The sequence below is a fragment of the Sinocyclocheilus grahami genome, unplaced genomic scaffold (assembly GCF_001515645.1).
Source record: "Sinocyclocheilus grahami isolate Dianchi unplaced genomic scaffold, SAMN03320097.WGS_v1.1 scaffold470.1, whole genome shotgun sequence".
NCBI lineage: Eukaryota > Metazoa > Chordata > Actinopteri > Cypriniformes > Cyprinidae > Sinocyclocheilus > Sinocyclocheilus grahami.
In genome coordinates this window covers 741742-764422 of record NW_015505649.1, presented here as the reverse complement: position 1 = coordinate 764422, position 22681 = coordinate 741742, and the positions used below count along the sequence as shown (strand labels likewise).

At 35.7% G+C, this 22681-nt stretch overlaps 1 protein-coding gene across 1 annotated transcript; it reads left to right on the top strand.

Moving 5' to 3' along the window:
- Positions 1 to 18418: 18418 nt before the first annotated feature.
- Positions 18419 to 20321, top strand: LOC107553334 (homeobox protein MSH-A-like). Its single transcript, XM_016235531.1, has 2 exons — positions 18419 to 18776; positions 19867 to 20321. Exons 1-2 carry the CDS (start codon positions 18488 to 18490, stop codon positions 20319 to 20321), a joined length of 744 nt encoding a protein of 247 aa, XP_016091017.1. The 5' UTR covers positions 18419 to 18487.
- The last annotated feature ends 2360 nt before the right edge of the window (positions 20322 to 22681 follow it).

The following is a 22681-nucleotide window of genomic DNA, read 5'->3' as shown; positions in this document are numbered from 1 at the left end:
TCTCTCTCTCTCTCTCTCGAATTGGCAATATTTGAGAAAAGGGTTTAGCGATTTCTAATTATTGGGGGGAATAGCCCCCCTCAATGTCTGCGGTGGTTATCGCCCTGATCAGACTTGAAAATATGTTGTGGCACTATCGTGCAGTCTATAATGATATGATGTTAGTTAGCAAACTAACATTTGTTTTGAGTAACATGACCATAAATATGAACTCACGATTGAATGTAACATAAAACAAATGATTACTTTTCGTTAAAATCTTTATTAATGCCAAAAGTGCTTACATTTATGTGTCTTTTTGTTCGCTCGGGCAGCTATGTTGCCCCTGAAGCTGGTTTACGCTGAGATAATTCATACCCCTTTGTTTGAAGTGTGGTCCCGAAAAATCTTCATTTGAAGGGCTGTCTGGCCCTTCCCCTACCCCTCCAACCAAAAGAGAATTAAGACACCCCTACCCCTTCAGGGAAAAGGGGAAGGGCTAAGGGGTAGAATTGGGATTGGGCCTTTATGTGTAGGCCTATGTATACACAACTTGGTATTTCCGCGCTGTCTGTTGTGATCGCTTTGATTGTGTGTGAGCACAGCGTGTGAATAACGAATTGAGCTCTCCTTCGTTTCTTCTTCTTGTGGTTTAAAATTGCTTGTACGTGTAAATTGGCAAATTAATCTGCGAATCACGTGCGTGCCGAACGGTAGGGTCTCATCCGTATGTATTACGGATCAACTGCGATCCGTTTAACTCCTAATATGTGACAGATCAGAGCAATCTTTCATTTAATTATTTAACATGAAGTTGTCTAATTGCTGCTCCATATCAATCGCATACAAAGAAAATACAGCATAATTAGAACAATCATTAACATAAATACATAACAGAGTGTCATATCTATTCATATTTTTCCCAGAACGTTCTTGCGACCCGGTAGCAATTCTTCCACGGCCCGGTAGTGGGTCGCGACCCGGTGGTTGGGGACCTCTGATATACAGCATTAATTGCTGGAATTAACAGACCTTGAAATGGACAAATCTCTCCAATTAGACTAAAATGTCTTAAAACTTGAATTTGAACTTATGTCATCTCTAACTTGCAAGAAAAATTTTCTCCTCAGTAACGCTCACAAAGAGTGATTTTAAGCCCTGAAATATATATATATATATATATAAAAAAAGATGTATACTGACATTTGAAATTTAAATGAATGTTGTTTATTTTCATGACTTTGTATGAATTATTAATGAATTTTCATCAGCAACCACCTTTGAGAAAGTTTTTTATGACTTTTCCAGGTCTGGAAATCACAATTTTAAGATTGTTAAAACCCTAGGAATTAAAAAAAAATATAAGCACATAAATATTTGCATAAATACTTAATGTGTGTATATATATATATATATATATATATACACACTAATATTTACATTTTATATATATATATATATATATATATATATATACATATTTCAAACTTTAACTAACAACTAACTTTTGAAATTTAAATTAATAGTTTTATTAATTTTCATGACATTCCCCAAATTAATACTTAATGCATAAATATTTATTCTGAAATTCATAAAAATGTATACTGACTTTTGAAATTCAAAAGAATTGTAAAGTGTCATTAATTTTCAGGACATTCTCATGAATTATTAATGAATTCACGGACCTTTTTTCCACAGGCACTCACTTTTAAGAAAGGTTTTTGATTACATTTCCAGGTCTGGAAATCACAATTTTAAAATTACCATCTTTTTCATGACTGTGAAAACCCTAGTAATTAAAAAAATACACACATATTTGCATAAATATGTAAAACTTAAATAGAAATTACAATAACTTTTGAAATTTAATTGAATTATTAATGATTTTCCAAGATGTTTTTCACAAGCACCCACTTTTGAGAAGGCTTTTGATGGAAATCACAATTTTAAAATCATTTTTCATGACTGTGAAAACCCTAGTAATTAAAAATTGCATAAATACTGATTGTTTCCAAACAGGTTTTTGTGTCCCATAATTAACTGGAATTGAATATTTTATCCAACTTCACTAAAAAAGTTTTTTTATGGCTTTTCCAGGTCTGAAACTGTTTTTCATGACTAGTAACCCTAGTCAATTAAAAAAAAAAAAAAAAAAAGCATATTTAATAATGCTTAATATTATAAGATTTAAGAAATTATATATTTGAAAAGCACAAATGTGATAAACCAAAATATTTTTCATGGCTTGCTTGTTCTGCGTGAAGTGTTACGTTATGCTTTCCAATACTTGGATATGTGTTATTGTGCATTTAATACAAATATCATCCATATTACTAATGGTGTTTTAAAGGGGGTCATGAACTGAGAAATCAAAATTCCCTTGATCTTTTGACATCTAAGAGGTCATTGTACTATAAAAACATCTTGTAAGTTTCAGAACTCCACGTTCTCGTTAGTCTAAAATCGGCCTATCTTGAAACCAATCTGCTAAAACGGCAGGTTGTGGAATGAGCCACTTTATGTCGTAATAGTGTGGCTAAACACTGCCTCCGGTGAAGATGATCAGCGCCTGCTTCTACATCACTGCCTGTAGAAACCAAACGATAAAGATGCTCCGCTGTTCAGTGCCAAGCTATTGCCTTTCTTCTGGTCTCAACATTAGGAAAGAGTGGATGAACTTTATTTGTAATGGAGTTCCAGACCGCGTCAGTAAGAACTTGGTCCTTTGTTCATGTCATTTTAGCATGGATTCATTTACAAACAAGGCGATGCAGGGTTTTCAGAAAGATTGAAACTAAAAGACGATGCCGTGCTGAATATATTGGATCTGACAGTAATGTCGCACCACACAAGTGTGAGTGACTGGTTTTATTATGTGGTCACTATTGCTTTGTCTGTTCTTACAGGTTGTTTGATATGTACCGAGTATTTCTGCATTTTTAACCTAAATCACAGCAGCATCCGTCTGTGTAGGCTGTGAAACACACACAACTGTTAGTTAATCACAGCAGTGGCATTTACTTCCGCGTCTACAGTCCACCACATCTATTCAAACAGAGCGTTCTGATGAGGGGGTCCAAACAGGATTATAAGTGGACCTCAGAGAACAGTACAAAATAAAAAAAACAAAGGCAGTCCATGACCCCTTTAAACGTTTTGATTGCATCTGATAGAAATTTCTAACTCTAAGTTTATTCTGTCTTATTTCACATGCAGCAAGGAATTACGGGAGGCGGCGAGGTAAAGATCTCAGAAGTGTCTGTCGGTTCATGTTATTTCAAGTTACAACATGCCTTTGTGTCAAATTGTGTTTGTTGCCAGGCTAGGTTTTTGTTGTGTTGTGCTCTCGTATTTTATTCAAGTGAAGAAGGATGTTAATTGCTACTCTGCAAAATCTATAGAAAATTTCATATAGTTTGGTATTGATAATTATTGACTTTTTTTTTTTAAACAAAGAGCAATAGGAAATTTTTTTTACATTTTAACCACTGTATTTTCAAATTAACTCAATTTATTGAGACGAACAGCAAATAATTTTGTTTTAAGTCAAAAACTAAATAAAAATTAAACCTATCTAATTTCTAATGTTTAAATGGGTTAAACTTTTGGCTTGTCTCCCGAGGCCACAGGAGGGCGCAATGAGCAAAATAATGCAGCACATTAAATTGTCAACGCAAGGAAGTAACTGTCTATAAAAAAAAACGTGCATTACGTCTAAATTAACTCCTATAAATCAAATATAATTTTGTAAATTGCATAAACAGTTATGCAAAACATCACGTATTTATGCATTGCTTAATACAAAGAGCAGAATCCCCCATCACACAGATTGCCTTTAAAAACATATGAGATGCAGTGAAAAGGAATAAACCTTCACAAATTCGTGACGTGTTTTCTAAAAGTTTAAACTGTTTTAACTTTGCATGGCTTTCTATAAATCTCTTGTGTGACACGAGTGTAGCAGTCGTATTTGTCCGTCTAGAAAATGCGCTGAATATGCATCTGAGTGAATGTCTTGGTTTCGGTTTTAACCTAATCAAGATCTTCTAGGCATTGAGCTACTATATTTCTCTAATATTTTGAATTAATGACGCAGCAACTGCGCGTCTCGAGGGCTAGACTAACAAAACATTAAACTACAACGTCACTTACATCATCATCACCGCATCTCGTGGGCCACAGATGACGCACATCTAACATTGGATTGTACTATTTTTGCATTCAAATGCAAATGTTTATTTTAAATTCGATTTAATATTCATTCTTTACTCACAATCTCCTCATCGCAGACACAGCACTCATGTTCGTGTTTGTGTGCGCTGTCTGCGTCACTCATAGCACGTGCACTATATCGAACATTTTTTATATCGTTATCGAAGGTGTACCGTCGATAAATATCGATACCGTTTTATCGCCCAGGCCTAGTTGTAACAATCATCTAGTAAATTTTCTCTGACAGAATACAGGCTTGTTGCAAGTATGATTGTTGCATGATGTAATGTTTTTGAAAGCCATTTTAAAGATATTATTAATTTGTTTTACCCCATGACAGTGGAGCTCGCAATGATTATGGACAGACTGTACGGCGGGGTGTGCTATGCTGGCATTGACACTGACCCTGAGCTGAAGTATCCTAAAGGGGCTGGACGAGTATGGATAATCTTCCTCTAAAAGAAAGGAGAGCTCTGATCTACTGTATACTGCAATAATGTCATGCTCTTATTTGTTTAACCCTCTTTGGTTAGGAATGACAAAGATTTTGCGTTTTGACTTTTTACAATTTTGTTGCTTCATCGGAATGGGATGACATTTGGTGACTTTTGTCACATTAGATATGTGAACACGCACACAAAAAAAATAATGGACATGACTTGGATATATTAAAGTGTCAAAAAATAAAACGAGTAACACTTGGTACCTTCGCAGTCATTAATGGCTATAGAAAAAAAATAGCTCATAAATATTGCATAGTATCATTAAAAACCCCTCAAAATTCTAAATAATAATAAAAATATATAATTGAACCAAAATAAACTACATTGATTTTCATGAAGAATGAAAGGGGCTCGGAATTCAATTTAATGACAAAAACCGCTCATAAAAATGTTATAAATATTGCATAGTATCATAAAACAAAAATATTTTTTTCTGTCTCTCCAGGAAAATCAAAGTAAAAAAAGTTAATTTAAAGTCTTTAGTCACTTTTGACTGCTAAGGGTACCAAGTGTGACCCAAAAATGCCAGAAGGTTAAATGGTTTATGATCCTTGTTCTTCATGGTCAGCCTGCCTTTACGTGTGCTAAGCTAAAAATGTCTTCCTTTCCCAGGTGGAAGTGAAGCCATATGTACTGGATGACCAGCTGTGTGATGAGTGTCAGGGCACGCGTTGTGGGGGCAAGTTCGCTCCGTTCTTCTGTGCTAATGTCACTTGTCTTCAGTACTACTGTGAATACTGCTGGGCAGCCATTCACTCGCGTGCCGGACGGGAGTTTCACAAGCCTCTAGTGAAGGAGGGAGGAGACCGGCCTCGCCACATCTCCTTCCGCTGGAACTGATCCGGAGGTCAAGGCTGTGCTATTCCTATACATGCACTTTTCATTTTGCTAAGTCCTTTTTATTTCCAGTTCTTTTTTTTAAGTCTAAAATTGTATTTATTCTTAAGTTTTAAATTTTTATTTTTTTTTTGCAGAAGAGAATGCTAAAAGAAAATGGTGTAATCCTGATTTTTGTTGAAAAGCTACATTGGTGCGCATGAAGACTTGAATGCATTAGATTTAAAAAATATAGATGTTTAGCCTGACTTGACTCTGAATTACTGTTCTATCTTTATTCTCTCGGAGCATCATCTTTTGTTTGTAATGGGTCACATTTTCACTTTAAACTGTTGAAGGCTATACACAAAGAGGCTGGAAATGTAAGGGTTTGAGCCTCGTTCATATGACTTCAATGTCAAGGTTTGCTATTTCACAGACTAATCTTAAATGGTTGCATGGCAAATGTGGATTCACAGTTACTCCTTTAACGAAATGCACAGTAACAACCAACAAGAGACCACAAGCTATTGTATGAATGACTTAAAATTCAATCATTCTGGAATGGATTTTATGGACTGGTTCTAACGTTTAAGGCAAATCTTTGTGATTTAGTGGATCATAATATTAAAATCCTTTAGCGGTTCTCATCCTAACAATGCTCAGACACTGTAAGATTCAGGCTTTACCTGAAGCATTCTATAAAGATTACTATTAAACTGCATCTGAGTTACCGATTACGTAATCAAGCATAAGATCTGAGGCAAGGCTAACGGACAAAAACTAAACCGTAGTGATGCAGGATGTGAATGTTTGTCGTGCTTGATGAGTTTTTAGGTCAGGCAAACCAAAGTTGAGCCTTAGAGATGTCCTACTGTCTGTGATACAATGTAGATTATATATATATGATATAAAACTTAAATTTAATTGGTTTGATGGGTTAAAAAAATAAAATCTATTAACTTAAGTATTTATGATTCTTGTAATGGTTATGGCAGTAACTTTGGCTCATTTGTCAGGGATTTTGTGCTAAAAGCTAACTCAATGTTGTAGTATTTGCAAATAAGAAATTACCGTGTGTTGCATTGATAGTGTTTTACTGCATGGGTTTTGCCATGGGTTCATTGGTGTTCTAACCGAGCATTGCAGTAGCTGAGCACATTACAAAGAATTTGAAAAACAAATATTATTTTTTACATGGTCTGCTGATTTTTGTACTGTGTTTTATAGCTAATTATTTTGTCATGGACGTAAAACCATTATGCACTACTTTTCTAAATATTGTTTTTCAAGTCAAGTTTTTTTTCCACAAATGGAAAGTCCTTTTATGATAACTTTTTTTTTTTTTTTCACTTGTTGAATATAGATTTTGTACCTTTTGTTACTGAGAGATCTGGTTATAACGCAAGCATACCTTAAGGAAAAGAAAAAAGCGAATATAATTTTGTTTAGGTTTTTATGTATTTACATGCCGAAATCCCTAGATTGTCACATATATATATATATATATATATATATATATATATATTTAGGTGACCGTATTGTTGAAACTAATATCTAATATTTGCAAAATGCAAACAGTGTTCTGTTCTGTCTTAATGGACAAAGTAAATATTGAATCTAGCATGACATAAATTCCTTAAAATGTGTGGTACATGTAGAAGATATATACCTATCCAGTACCCACTATCAGTTACGAGAATGATGATACCGCCCTCATTATTGGCTGTAGAAAATAAAATAATTAACACTGTAAATTAGAGTAATATTAGGATGCACCTTGTATCACAATGATGAATGTTCCATATTGAAATATCAATGTTTACTCTTATGTATAATTCTGAGAGGCAACGGGTTAATTTATTCATTAGGCATGCATGAGCTAAATTAATAAGTTAATTATTGTCATTTGCTTTAATAGTAGTTTTGTCTCGACCCTTTCCCCACACTTTCAGTTATATGTACTGATATATGTATAAACTGTGCATACCCCACTTTACTGTGTTTACTAGATGACAAAAAGAAGCATACGAGAGGGTGATTAGTCGAATATTGAATCAGGGTTTACTTGAATACACTTTCAAAATATTGACAGTGAGATCTGTGCAATACTTTTTCCCAGAGACCTTTACAGTGTACTACTAACATAACCACGTATGTGCAAATCCATTACTTTCAACCTGTCTCGCCTCACAAACTCTCCTTCAGTTATTATAACCTTTATCATTCTCTGATTTATATAAAAAATACCACTGAAATCATAGGTGTTTTCACTTTTATGTATTCACATATTTTCCTACTTGAGTTCATGCTACTGTGATTACAATGTAAATATCAAGTGAATAATGTTTTAACCATTTACTGATATATTTTTAATTGGAATGTAATACTTGTCATTTTGATTATAGTTTTTGATCAGTACAGTTATTAGATTTTCTAGTTTTAATAATCGCTATATTGTGCTTCATGTCTACAGAAGGATTAGAAAAAATCTCAGAAAATGATCTATGTAACTGTTTATTTAAATTTACATAGTTTATAACTGTGTAAGGGAAGGTGTATTTATCAATAGAGTTTTATAAGAGGAATACTTTTTTTGCTATGTCATTTATAAGTTTTAATTTTTATATTTTAAATCCATATGGGAGTTATGTAAAGAGAAATATCATTTTATAGTTGGGTCAGTCATACATGTGCTTTGGTAGTTGAGTCTTGATTATTTGCAGTTGAAGGTGTATTTATCAATAGAGTTTTATAAGAGGAATACTTTTTTTGCTATGTCATTTATAAGTTTTAATTTTTATATTTTAAATCCATATGGGAGTTATGTAAAGAGAAATATCATTTTATAGTTGGGTTAGTCATACATGTGCTTTGGTAGTTGAGTCTTGATTATTTGCAGTTGAATATTTATAACAGAATGCTTAAAAGTATTTGTAATGTGAAATGTTGAATGAATAAACTTGATTGCAGGAAACGCTGTGGGTCGATCTTGTCTTAAGTTGTGAATATGAATCAAAATTATCAATGAAATCTTTGAAAGGAAATTTTGATCTTCGTGTTGCTTTAATTTGGCTCAACCTACATAAAATCAAAGTGCAAGGCGTCATCTTTGGACGGAGCACAATAGGAAATGCAGTAAGCTTCTGGCACAGCTGTGTGAAAATGGGGTCAAATCTAATTTTGGCTTGTCTGATACAGCACATGCTGCCTAAAAGACAGTGTTATGATTAACCAGGAGGACATCCGGGTGAGACCTTGATTATTCTGGAATTGCTAAGTTTGATTTCTGTTTTTACTACAACATGAAGGTGTATCAATGGAGCTGCTGAGAAGGAAAGGCCTCACAGAGGTGCATCTAAACCATTTATGCAGTTGCATTACTTGAAGCCCATCATGCTTCAGTGTTTATTATCTGTGAATCTGCTGGTGCTGTATCATTTGTTTTGGTCTGGACAGGGCATCTAAACTTAGGCATTCTGCTTTAGATGCCACCTACACGATTACTGCAGAGGCACACAACAGCACCCCCTCGCGGTAATGGGGTGTATACCTCTATGTGTACGTGTAGTATAATAAAAATTAAACTTAGTATTTCATTCATATCACAGAAAGAATCTGAACTTTGAAGGAATTTCAGCGTGTAAATGAGAATGAATATGCTTTATATGTGTATTTTTGTTATTAAAGGGGTCATATGATGTTGCTAAAAAGAACATTATTTGGTGTAATGAAATGTGTTTATGCGGTTTAAGGTTAAAAAAACACATTATTTTCCACATACTGTACATTATTGTTTCTCCTCTATGCCCCGCCTTTCTGAAACGTACTCTCCCAGGATCAGGAAACAGTCCTCCATAAAATGTGCTGCACACATCTGAATATTTGGGTTGAAGTGTTCTGGAACAGTGTTGTAAATACAACTTAACCACTGATTACTAGTCGTGTCCTTTTTTGGAAAACCAAACAAAGTAAAGGCAGTTTCGCTTTCACAACGAAACTACGTCACACACGGCGGCCTACAGTGAGCAGAGGCAGCGGATTCGATGAAGGAGCGTCCGGAGGGCTTGCGGCAATCACATGTGACGACCCCGGGCTGGACTCCACTTCGTCCACGGTGAAAGCCGATCCGGCGATACACAGCGCAAAGTTGATGTATTTCCTCAGCGACCAGCACAGATCAGCTCCAGGCATGACGAAGCAGATATCGTCCTCTTTTGGAAGACCAAACAAAGTAGTTTCGCTTTCACAACGAAGCACACAGCGTCTTCACGACATGGCGGCAGCGGCAGCAAAAATACTTCAGTGAGAATAAAAGTTACGCCTTCTTTCTTTACGTGAACATTTGTGCGGCGTTATGCAAATCTTCCCACATAGTGATGTAGACATGTGGGGGCGTGTTAGAACGAGCCGTTTTAGGAGGGCGTGGCTGACTCTTAACTTTTATAAAGAATATCTCTTTGGGTTTGAGACTTCAGACTTTGTAACATTACAGATCTTCTTTATGCACCAAGAGCTTGTAACTCTCCAAAGAGAAAGGAACAATTGAAATCGCATCAAATGACCCCTTTAATTTCATTACTTTTCGCCATGCTATATGTGAAATAACTTACAATGCAACTACTGGGACAGTTCATTCTGGTGCATCTCAAGGGCAACAGTGAAGAGTGTAAAGGAAATCTGAAATGAAAGGAGCATTTTGTCATCATTTATTCATCAGCATATCGTCGTCTTCAAACCTGTGCCATAGGCACCGTATTTAAAAGCTAGAGAATAAGATTTTGAATGAATAATGACTTTGATCATGTTCCTCACACGAATCTGCTTTATGCACAAGACTTTGAATATAGTACACAGAACACAAAAGAAGCAGAATGACAGCCTCTGCTAACAATTCGCTTTCATTGTACTGAAAAAATTACACAATCTTTTGCCTTCCACAAATGAAATGGTTTGGAATACGAAACATGAGGGTGAAATTATTTTTTAACGAAATAGCTTTTATTTTTATTTTTTGGGTTAACTGTTCCTTTAAGAACCTGTCGGGTCGTTTGCATATCGCTTGTCCTTGCTGCACATAGCTCCATTTAATCCTGACGTGACCGTTGCTGAGCTCGACCTCTTCCGGTGATAATAGTTCAATGTAAAAAGTTTCACTTTAGTTACTGAAACAAAGCTTTTTTATTTTTTATTTTTTGAATAGGCTAACCTAAGCTTAAACTAACCTTTCCGTAAATTACTCTACGTACCGCGCTTCGACACGCAGTCTTCTCAAACTGACAAGGAATCGGAATATAACGAAGAAAATAGCAAACACGATAATGTGAACGGGTTGACGCAGGAGGCAACTCCCCTACTCTTCCTTCAAAAGTCCCGAAATAACGCCATACTTTTCGAGAAAGGTGAAAACAAACAATCTTTTGAGGATTTTACGCGAATATGAGGGCCGCGCAGAGACTGACGGTTAATCTGAGGGCATCAAAAGGCGGGAAATCAAAGCGCGCCAAACGCGTGGCTCGTGGGCGTGGAGTACAGCCATACAAAACCAGTGGTGTAAAGTATTTGAGTAAATGTAATTAATTACTGTAGGCTACTTGAGTACATAGGCGTCAGATATGCGCCATTAATTTGAAGTTATAGCTTAGTGTGAGTGCATATTATTTCTTATAGGAGCTATCTAGGCCTATATGCTTTTTTCTTGTGATTAAGCTCCGTTTTTGTAACTGACGATCGGGAGAAATGTGAATTATTCGTTGGATTTTAACAAATCTTAAGACTGTCAAAATGTTTTAAGCTATTATTTATGTAGAGCTGAATTAAAAAAGAAAAAATATTTGTGCTATTTTAGCTATTTGAGAATATTATGTTTAAGTCATTATTTGTTCATGCAGAACATGAATGTAAAAAATGAAAAGGTGAATGTGTTTCTAACCAAACCGTAGGTGAATATGCTGAGCGTTCATGATAGTTTTATTAGGCTGCTTGTTGAAGATGTCATGTTTCATGTGAATTTATAGCTCCGTTTCTGTAACTGAAGAACTTGCGCCAATGCTTGAGTATCTTTTTGCCTACTTTGTAGTTTTACTGAGTATCAAAGGTATTAGCAACATTTACTCTCAACTTCACTACACTTTTGAATCGATATACAGTATGTAGCCTACTCTTTACTCCAGTACCTTTTTAAGGAGTCATGGAATTACTCATTACATTTTGCATGGCACCTAACTTGTTCTGCAGCAGTTTGTTTCTGCTTCAATAGAAGTAATATTGCCATCTACAGGGCATTAAAGGTACTATACCTTGTGCATTTTGCCCTTACTCACCCAAACTTGTCAACATGTCTTCTTTATGCGAGTGCATTGGAAAGAACTTGTGAATCGCTGGTGTTATATCTGAGATGAGGACATTATTAATGCAGCCAGCGATGAGGCCGAAATCAGCACATCCAGTGCAAGAAGCCTTTGACTTTTACTTAACATTATTTTATTTATCCGTCATATTGAAGAGGACTTTTTGAAGAATATTGGTTTACTTTTGCCCTTTTTGAGCACTCGTGCTTCACTTAGACTTGAGTGTCTGTAGACGTTTACAGTTTTTTTCAACTGCTTACATTTTCAAAACTTTGCCTCTTTTTTTGCACACACAAAATGCTAAATGCCTCACATCTCTTGCAAAATGAAGCACTGCGTTCAAAATATTACAAACACATCTCAAAATCAAACATTTGTCTTACACCTTTGCCATAATATTATATTTTTGGATATATCATATACACACAGTTGTTCAAAACCTAAAGCACTTCTTTCATGAGCTCCTATGTAAATTTCTGTTCAAGATTAATTGGAATTTTGAGGCGTTCGGTTTTATTTTGATTATAGAAAATAAACGTGATTGCTCTCCAAGTTTCTTGTTTTTCACTGGCACGTCTCTGAAGTGTTGAGGACTAGTGTTGGGGAAAGTTACTTTTAAAAATAATGCATTACAATATTGCATTAGTGTCTGTAGACGTTTACAGTTTTTTTCAACTGCTTACATTTTCAAAACTTTGCCTTTTTTTTTGCACACACAAAATGCTAAATGCCTCACATCTCTTGCAAAATGAAGCACTGCGTTCAAAATATTACAAACACATCTCAAAATCAAACATTTGTCTTACACCTTTGCCATAATATTATATTTTTGGATATATCATATACACACAGTTGTTCAAAACCTAAAGCACTTCTTTCATGAGCTCCTATGTAAATTTCTGTTCAAGATTAATTGGAATTTTGAGGCGTTCGGTTTTATTTTGATTATAGAAAATAAACGTGATTGCTCTCCAAATCAACTGTTTCTTGTTTTTCACTGGCACGTCTCTGAAGTGTTGAGATCCTGCAGAGTTTAGCTTCAACCAGCTCCAACACATTTGCCTGGAAGTTTCTAGTGAGTCTGAATTGATTATTTTGGTTCAGGTGTGTTTAATTAGGGTTGAAGCTAAACTCAGCAGGACAGTGGCCCTCCAGGAACAGATTTGGACACCCCGTGCTACACTGATATATACAGTATATATATATATATTCATTTCGATATTCAATATTTCATTGAACTCAAAAGGAGAATTTTTGAAGAATCTTCATATGAACTGCAGTTCATAAAAAAAGAACAAAAATCCACTTTATTATAGCCATAAATGAAGTCTATATGACTCTGTACTTTCTTTAGCCATATCATTATGGTGTTATGAACAGACTGAAACGTATGTATGAGAAAGAGCTGTGTGAAGAACATTACAGGGAGAATAAATAAGGACTTGAGTTTTTAATGTTATAGGTAAACATGTCATGATAATGCAAAATCATTCAATGAAACTGATTTTCATTTTGTAGCCTAATTCTTTTTCATTTCAATTCCAGGTGCTACCACAGTTTTCAAGAGGAAATGAATGCTGTTCACATGCCACAATGCTGTTTATTATATGCTTCCATATATGTTATAAGAATCTAAAATCTAAAGTCTTAGGACTTTAGAAATGATAAAGTTAAGGAGGAAATGAGCATGACCTACAGACGGCCACTAGATGGTAATATTTCCAAAATGAAGGAGGAATGGGCTCCCACTTCCACATTCTCTATTTATATGTATTTGCTATTTATAAAAAGAATGGCCTTCTAATGTGTTCGTTCATTAACTTAAAAAAACTTCTTTCATCACTAAAACTGTTCCTCTTCCCACTGTTTTGTTCCCTTATCAGCTGTGGTGTTACTATGTTCATATTTTATAGTGACAGAATGAATTTTGTTATTGCATGCCAAGTTGTTTTTAATAAAAAAATTATTGAATGGCCATCACTGATTACATTTATTTATTTATTTGTTTATTTAACTGATTCTAGAGGTTTAAAAAAGCAATAAAAGGTATTGGAGAAAGAGTTGTTATTCCATGTCAAGTTTTTTGTAAAAAAAAACATTAAAACATTGAAATGCCATCACTGATTACATTGATCTTATTTTAATTTTATTCTATTTACTTAAATGATTGTAGATGTTTAAACAAGCAACAAAAGGAGACTTACTTAGAATTCCCTGAAAACAAGTGTCAGTAAATGTTTTACCCACAGTAAAATTGCATTACATTCCCAGTGTAGAAGGAGCTCAACATCTTGCTTATGCAGGTTGTGGGTTTGTGGCAGAAGTCATCAAATAGAAAAGCTAATGTTGAGAACATGACCTCAGACATTTAAATTGAGATATAGTAATCATGTTGTCAAGTCAAGTCTGTATAATGAAGCAATAAACCCAAGGCTTGATTACAGACGATGCTTATAGTTTAGGCCCCTCTCCTGGGCGCCTGCGATGATTATGTGTTCATCAGCTAAATAGCAGTGGGTAGATCTCTAAGACTAAATACAGGTTAAATGCAACTACTGTAAATGTTTGTTGTAGATTAGGATAAATTATAGAACTCAAGTAAGAAAAGGAGTAGTTGCTTGGGGATATTTAGATCTGACAATAACCAGCTAAACATGTATTTCGCAATATAGCTCTTACAACGTGTTTGGTTCATGAGATTAAATATCTCACAATGAATCAGCAATAAATTGATAGGAGCATGTCAAAAATGAAATGAACTGCCACAAGACTATAAGAAGAGAGAGTGGAAAGTCCAGAACAGTGAGCTGCAGTTGTGCATGACTGTGTGACATTCCAGCCTTGTATATTTGATACGGATTCCAGCACTGAATTAAGCTGTAATTATTTTCACCACCAGGCTCATTTAAGTTCATGTGTTGAAACACGCTAAACAAGTGGAGCCACACCTTCTCTGTAGCACTCATAAACGAGTTAGGTCAAAAGTAATCTAAAAGTAATCAAAAAGTAGTCCGACTACATTACCTAATATGTGTAATCCAGATTATGTTACTAACAAATTTGTAATCCATAACGGATTTAAATTGGTAAGTAATCTACCCAGAACTGGTGGATTTAACCATGCTTTGGTGTGGAAAAGCCCAACATGACCAAATTCCTGATTGTGAATTATATACAACTACAATTTAAGACTGAGACAATAAGGATTCATTCAATAGACGTGAACCACTGACCCTGGCTGACGGCAATCTCATTAACCAGTGCTTTACGGCTTTTAATTCACAATGCGACAGAGAGCAATAAAGTTCCCTGTACCTCCTGAATTATAAAACATGTTGTAAAACAGTCCCTGATAGATGCAACCTCAGGGTTCAGTTGCTTGTGTGAAGAAAATACAATACCACATATCTATAAGGAATTCCTCCAAATCTGATGCTCAGAAGCCACACCAAAATTATTCTCAGGGAAATTATCGTACTTTTCCCAGAAATGGTTTTGTCATCTTAACTACCAATGCACAGGTATAATTGCATATTGCCTTGAGGAAATAGAATGGTTCAGGAAGAAGCCTTCAAGCACTTTACATTGTGCAAGCGCTGATGAGGGTGTAATAAGAACCTGGATCCATATAGCCAAGAGGGACACAGACAGGCAGTCCAGCTGTGTCAGAAACATTAGGCTCACTGTGCATGTTTCATTTAGTATGTGAACCACTCACACTCAGCGGCACTTCCAAGTTCAGTCACAGTATAGTGGCTTCCTTCTTGACTGGCACTGCATATTTCATCGCATTGGGTCTATTGGAAAAGCGATCAAACAAACACTATCCGGGTGCAATTGTGCTGAACGTCTTTCTTGCTAGCCATGCATGTGAAGAGCCTCATCTGGTGTATTTTCACATAATCTGAAAAATGGGGTCAAGTTTGATATTGTGCTGCATTTATGAACTGAATGTTCCCGTAGTGCAGTTCAACCCTAAAAGTGGGGTTGTCTGCTTCATCAAATACTTCGCCTCTAGGGACACGAATTGTGCATAATGGTCTGCTTACATTTCAGTGTAGCTTAATGAAGAGAAACTGTTTCGAACAGTTATTATGCGGTCCAAATTGAAATTTACAGAATTTCACATTAAAAATGTAATCGTAACTCCTGGCTTCTTGACTTTTTTACTTTGCCTTGTGGTGGTTAAATAAAAACTAATTTGCTAACATGTAAATTATGTTCCCAAGCAATTTTAATTCAGCAGTCTGGTACAAAATGATCCTTAAATGGTTTAATTAGTACAACTAACAGGATTACTTTAGTGTTTATGTCTCATTTATAAAATATATTGTTTATAAAACCAAGCACTATTCAGAACTTCCTCTAACCTTAATAGGTGTGACATTTATGTCGTTCTCGGTGATATTGGCCCAGTGTCATGTCCATGTTGAATTACGAGCCAAAGCAAACAATAGAAATCATGGCTAAAGTGGTTCTAGTATTGTACATTATCCTGTGAATTCTCTAAAATAATACCGAGCTTTATTAGTTTTCATTTTCCCATTCTCAGACTGAAATGGTTTTGCTTGGTCTCTGTTTCTCTATCATTTGCTCAGTAACCCTCAAAAGCAATCTGGGCCAAACAATTTTAAAAATCCACTATAAAGCGTGTGGTAAATAAGAACCGATCAGTGCAAGTACTAGACATTTAAACTTTATTTGGCATGCCAGTTGTATAGTGTGTATCATGCTTTTTAGTTCATATCATGTTTGCATAAAAAAGTAATTAAAACCAATCTGTGTGAGCATTGCTTTCTAAATAAAAACACAAAGAAATGCCGGTTATGTCAAATCTTATTGACTGCATGTTCTTCATGCATACTTTTTTACAGAAAAAAATGTATCTTTACATAATTAGGTCTTCCAGTTAAATCAAATCACAGTCATCCAATATCTGAACAGGTTTTCCAATGACTTCCCATGCTCTCTGTAGCAATTCTGTACCAATCATTCCTTTTGGCCCATACTATATAAAAACCTGCCTTGTCTACAGCGCCACAGGCCACAGAAGCCAAATCCTTGTCAAGGATTATCTGTTTAAACTTCCCTCCAGTGTTGACCCTGTACATAGAGTTTGTATCACATATTATGTGACAGTATTGGCAGAAGTGAACCTCCTGACATTTTCTCGTTTTCTCTTTTTCCACTAATGAGCACAATACGCTGTTCTCGCTGACATATTTTCTTCAACTCAATTCTGTAGTTTAACAATCTAAACGACTTTAAAAAGGAACACAAATTACCCTGCTTTTTAACCTCAGGAGTGCACTCTAATTACAGAGAGGAATATGTAAAGGTGAATGCTAAAATGATTCCCAAAGCATTTAAGTATAGAACGCAAGTGATGCGAAAACAGTGATTCATAAAGCTTAATGAAGCCATAAGCCGAGGCCTTTGCCACAGAATTAAACTTGTCACGATTACAGAGTATGACTCCTCTGGAGAGCTGTAATAATGGTGCAGGAGCCCAGACTTGGTGGAGACACTTAAGTGTTCGTTTTGACAGGACTGACTCGTACTTCTGCATTCTCTAGGAATCAAATAATTACCACAGTGCAATGCAAATCCTGCAGTGGGAAAAAGAGAGTTGCATGTCAAGTTGGTTTTGCATTGCATTTGTTTAGATTTCTTGATTAAATATCACTGAGAAGCCTGCATTGTGCAAAGAGCGTAACATTAAATGCACATTTCGTTTTCTCTAACAAACCTTTTCCATCAGTTAAGATTCTGTTTGCTTATGTGTTAATTTCGGTGCATTTCATGGCGTATTACTTGTGAACTAGAGTTCATAGCCTTTAAATTGACAGACTCTGGCTATATGAGTGGGCGCCATACACCTTGAGAGGGTAGCAATTTTCCGGCATTACGGTTAAATCCTGGTAAAAAGGAACCGGATTCCAGCAGCCTAATTACAAAGTGTTAATAGCGACAACAATATAATTACTGTAATTTACACACTAACCCGAAACCTTTATTCCCCTCCAAATGTATGTCACAAATGTTAACATATTTCATTTTTTGCTGTTGCTGTGTTTAGGTTTTTTTGATAAATTGCTGTAGCTATATATTTTAGGCAACTTTGTATTGTTCTCAGTCTATAAAATGGTTATTGTAAACGAAAAAGTGGCTATGTGAAGTGATTTTATATAGCTTGATTGTGCATCTTAAAGTGAACAAATTACTGATGTGAGAGCAATTTGAAGAAAAACTTCAAGCCTAATTTTAGCTTACATATTTCCCCACTATAAACACCACATTTCGCTCTAAATATAACCTCTTTATCCGTGAAGACTATCATTTAACGGCTCAGGAACTTGACTGCAGATCTCCTGATGAGACAATCACGCGTTCACATCCCTACAAACACTCATTCGGTGTCTCAGGATGTCCAAAAAGCTGTCTAAGTAGGCGGCTCCCTAGGATTTGAGACGCAGCCCTGAGTGAACGATGATTGGTTCAAACTTTGGATAGCCTTGTAACTTTTGCCAAGTTATTGTAAAAGTTAAGCAACGGAGAGCGAGCGCATCTGCAGGCTCTTTCTCAAGTTTCCATGTGGAATATAGCTATAGCTATTTCCCCCCAGGAATGATTTCAGCTCATTATAAAGGCAAAACGTCTTCCGATGAAGAAGATGATGGTCAGGGTTCACGGTCATCTCCGCCGGAGCGCTCAGTCCGGACGCAAAGTCTCCCGTTCAGCGTCGAAGCCCTCATGTCGAAGAAAGCAGGACGGAGTGAATCAACTTCACAAGAACCGATTCAGATGCCATGCATAATAAATCCAGTGATCTATTCAGAGTCAGTGGATTTCCCCGAACGCTGTGAATCTGTCAAAGAGGACTCTTCCTGGATCAATAAACCCAGATTATCACCGCGTAAGTTACTACTATTCGGACACTTAAATAATAACGTTACAATGTCTGAATGACATGATATTAAATATTAAACAATGTGGCATTTACAGACTTTCTCACAACTAAGACATTTTTGCAATCAACTGGTGTCAGTGTGATTTCTAGTGAGTGATTCTCGCAGAATAACCCTAGGTCTTCATTTTAAATTGTATAGCCTATATGTGAGCCTGGAGCACAAAAGCAGTGTTAAGTCGCTGGGGGATATTTGTAGCAATAGCTAAAAAAAACATTGTATGTGTCAAAATTATTGACTTTTCTTTTATGCCAAAAATCATTAGGATATTACGTTACAGATCATGTTCCATGGATATATGTTGTAAATGTTCTACCGTAAATATATCAAAACTAAATTTTTGATTAGTAATATGCATTGCTAAGAACTTCATTTGGACAACTTTAAAGATGATTTTCTCAATATTTTGATTTTTTTTGCACCCTCAGATTCCAGATTTTCAAATAGTTGTATCTCGACCAAATATTGAACTATCCTAACAAACCATACATCAATGGAAAGCTTATGTATGCAGCTTTCAGATGATGCATGCATCTCAATTTTGAGAAATTGACACTTAAGACTGGTTTTGTGGTCCAGGGTCACAAATGAAGATTTAAGGTGTAAAAACCTCCAAGTCCGTTTGACAATTTTCTTTTAAATTAGCATTTTTAACAGGCTCCTATGAAAATAACACATTTTTGAAAATAAAGCATTCAATAACTGACTAATAATGACATTTTCTTTGCCGTTAAAGTGAAATTATTGAAACTAAACATAGAAGCCTGATTAAAAAAAGAAAAAGCTAATTTAAAAGAAAAAAAATCTAGTTTTAGGATTTAGATAACAAAATCTTAAGCCAAATGACAAGCACAGCATCATCAAGATGAAAAAAGAAACAAAATCAGTATTTACAGGCATAATGAGAAAGACACAGAATACAGCAGATATGACCTGGTGTGTGCACTTTGTGAGTTCGTCCAATGTTAAAACAAATTAGTCGTCTGCCCGAGCTGTTTATTACTAGTCTACAAGCTAATTTCTGAACTAATTTTTCAGGACCGCCGAGTCCCGCGACATGCACTCTGCGAAAGCACAAGACAAACCGTAAACCCCGGACCCCTTTCACCACCGCTCAGCTCTTGGCCCTGGAGCGGAAGTTCCGTCAGAAGCAATACCTGTCTATCGCCGAACGCGCCGAATTCTCCAGCTCTCTCAGCCTGACCGAGACCCAGGTGAAGATCTGGTTCCAGAACCGAAGAGCGAAGGCCAAGCGGCTGCAGGAGGCAGAGCTGGAGAGGCTCAAAATGACCAGCAAACCCATCTTACATCCCAGCCTCACTCTGCCGTTTACACTCTCTACGCATACCCAGACAGCAGCTCTATTGTGCGGACAGTCTTTCCCTTTCAGCAGACATATGCTACCCTTTGCACCTGTAGGAATATACTCCACATCGGTGGGTTACAGCGTGTGTCCTCTCTCCAAAGACGGCTTCTCTGTGGAGCCAGTCTAGAGGATCTATTGAATCAACTCTCTCTGGTTTATCTGCTGGACATACTGACATTTTTATGTTTGATAGGGAGTTGTAAAATTTTATATGCTTAGGATTACTTACATTTTTGTTTTTCATTTTCATTTTTGAATGCAACATTACACTCTTAAAAAATTAAGGATAAAAAATTAGGTTCACGCAGTGATGCTGAAGGTTCCCGAAATGGTTCTCCTACAAGAGCACAGTTCTTAAAAGAACCATTTTTCTTAGTGTAAAGAATATACTTTTTCTCCCCACAATATAAAGAACCTTTTATTCAATGGAAAAATTCAATGGATGTTAAAGGTTCTTCACAGAACAAAAGATTCCAATTAAAAATCTTCATTTTTAAGAGTGTAATCTACTTTGGAAGCCACAAAGAACAAATGAAATGTAGACTTGCAGGTTTTTTAAAGTGTCACAATGTAATGCCGCTATTGTAATTCTACCAGGGCACTTTAGGATATTATATGACCCAATATTTTGCATTAATATATTGATCTTAGTGTGATTTTGAGTCACACTGATGAAAATGTCAAAGTATATAAATATATATTTTACCACATAACCTTAGAATAAAGTATATTTGTATGACAAATCCATATTCAAATGTGTTTATGTGTATATGTACTTTATTTTAAGGACCAGGTCTGACCATTTCATTACACCAAATACACAAATAATGTTCTTTTTAGCAACATCATATGACCCCTTTATTAACTAACTATAAACTACGAACTTTTCCTCAGTAAACTTATAATTTGCTGCTTATTAATAGTTAGTAAGGTAGTTGTTAAGTGTATGGGGTGAGGGATCTAAAATATGGTCATGCAGAATAAGGCATTCATGTGTTTTCATGCTAGTAATACGCATGCTAGTTAATAGTGAGAATTGGTCCTTAAAATAAAGCGTTACCCATAATAAATATATATTTTACACTTTGTATTCACATTTAAGGAACTGAATTCAATTTTGTTTACAGAATTTGCTGATTTAGAGTTACCCCAATACCGTTGATTTGTTCTTAATTGGGAATTTTAGTGGCAAAAGCCAATCACAACGCACTGGATAGCTGGCCAATCACAGCACACCTCGCTTTTCAGAACGATGAGCTTTGTAAAAATGTACGCGTTTCAGAAAGGCGGGGCATAGAGGAGAAACAATAATGTACAGCATGTGGAAAATAATGTGGTTTTTGAACCTTAAACCGCATAAACACATTTCATTACACCAAATACACAAATAATGTTCTTTTTAGCAACATCATATGACCCCTTTATTAACTAACTATAAACTACGAACTTTTCCTCAGTAAACTTATAATTTGCTGCTTATTAATAGTTAGTAAGGTAGTTGTTAAGTGTATGGGGTGAGGGATCTCAAATATGGTCATGCAGAATAAGGCATTCATGTGTTTTCATGCTAGTAATACGCATGCTAGTTAATAGTGAGAATTGGTCCTTAAAATAAAGCGTTACCCATAATAAATATATATTTTACACTTTGTATTCACATTTAAGAAACTGAATTAAATTTTGTTTACAGAATTTGCTGATTTAGAGTTACCCCAATACCGTTGATTTGTTCTTAATTGGGAATTTTAGTGGCAAAACTATTACGATTAAACCATTTTTGCTCAGATTTGTGAGGTGTGAGTGTTTTAGGGAAACTTTGGAGAAGGAATCCGCAGCATTGCTAATGCTTTTTAAATTGAACTGCTGAAAAGAGGCTTTTAAATGTTTATGCTCATAATCAGTGGAAATGTCGGCTGACCTGTGCAGCTCTTTTCATGCTGGTGGCCCCAGGAAAGTTAATTAAACGCACTAAAACACCGGGTCAGCCGCGTAAGTATTTCAGTCCGTAAATCTCTCAGTGTGCTGCAATGGAGGAATGTGTCGACTTGATGCTTTTCTAAAATGATCTTAAGGAATTCAGTGTTGCATGTGATTTATGACAGATTAATTGGCTTTGTTGTACAGCTGACTTTCCATTAAATAATCTATAATCTTCTGCTGGTGTAATTACATATACGTGGGGTATCTAGAATAGCCCTATATAATAGTGAACTGAACACAACTGCTTATTTTCCATAGACACCAACCGTGTCTTAGCATGTCCTCTGATACCGAACAGATACGTCTTCTCCGTCTGGTCTACACTTTTGAAAATACCCTTGCCTTTGTATTGTGATTTGACTTTGAGCCTTAACTGATGGTGAATGCCGAGCTCTACATCAACCAGACCCTTTATTACACACACACACACACACACACCCACACACACACACACACACAATGATCTTGTGCAATGTTTTTACTTGCTCAAGGTTGCATTTGTAATCT

Excerpts from the sequence above, each read along its gene's own strand:
- LOC107553334 (XM_016235531.1), top strand. The coding sequence starts at position 18,488 with ATGATTTCAGCTCATTATAAAGGCAAAACGTCTTCCGATGAAGAAGAT. Across the intron at positions 18,777-19,866 it reads TAAACCCAGATTATCACCGC|GACCGCCGAGTCCCGCGACA; the intron begins GTAAGTTACTAC and ends CTAATTTTTCAG.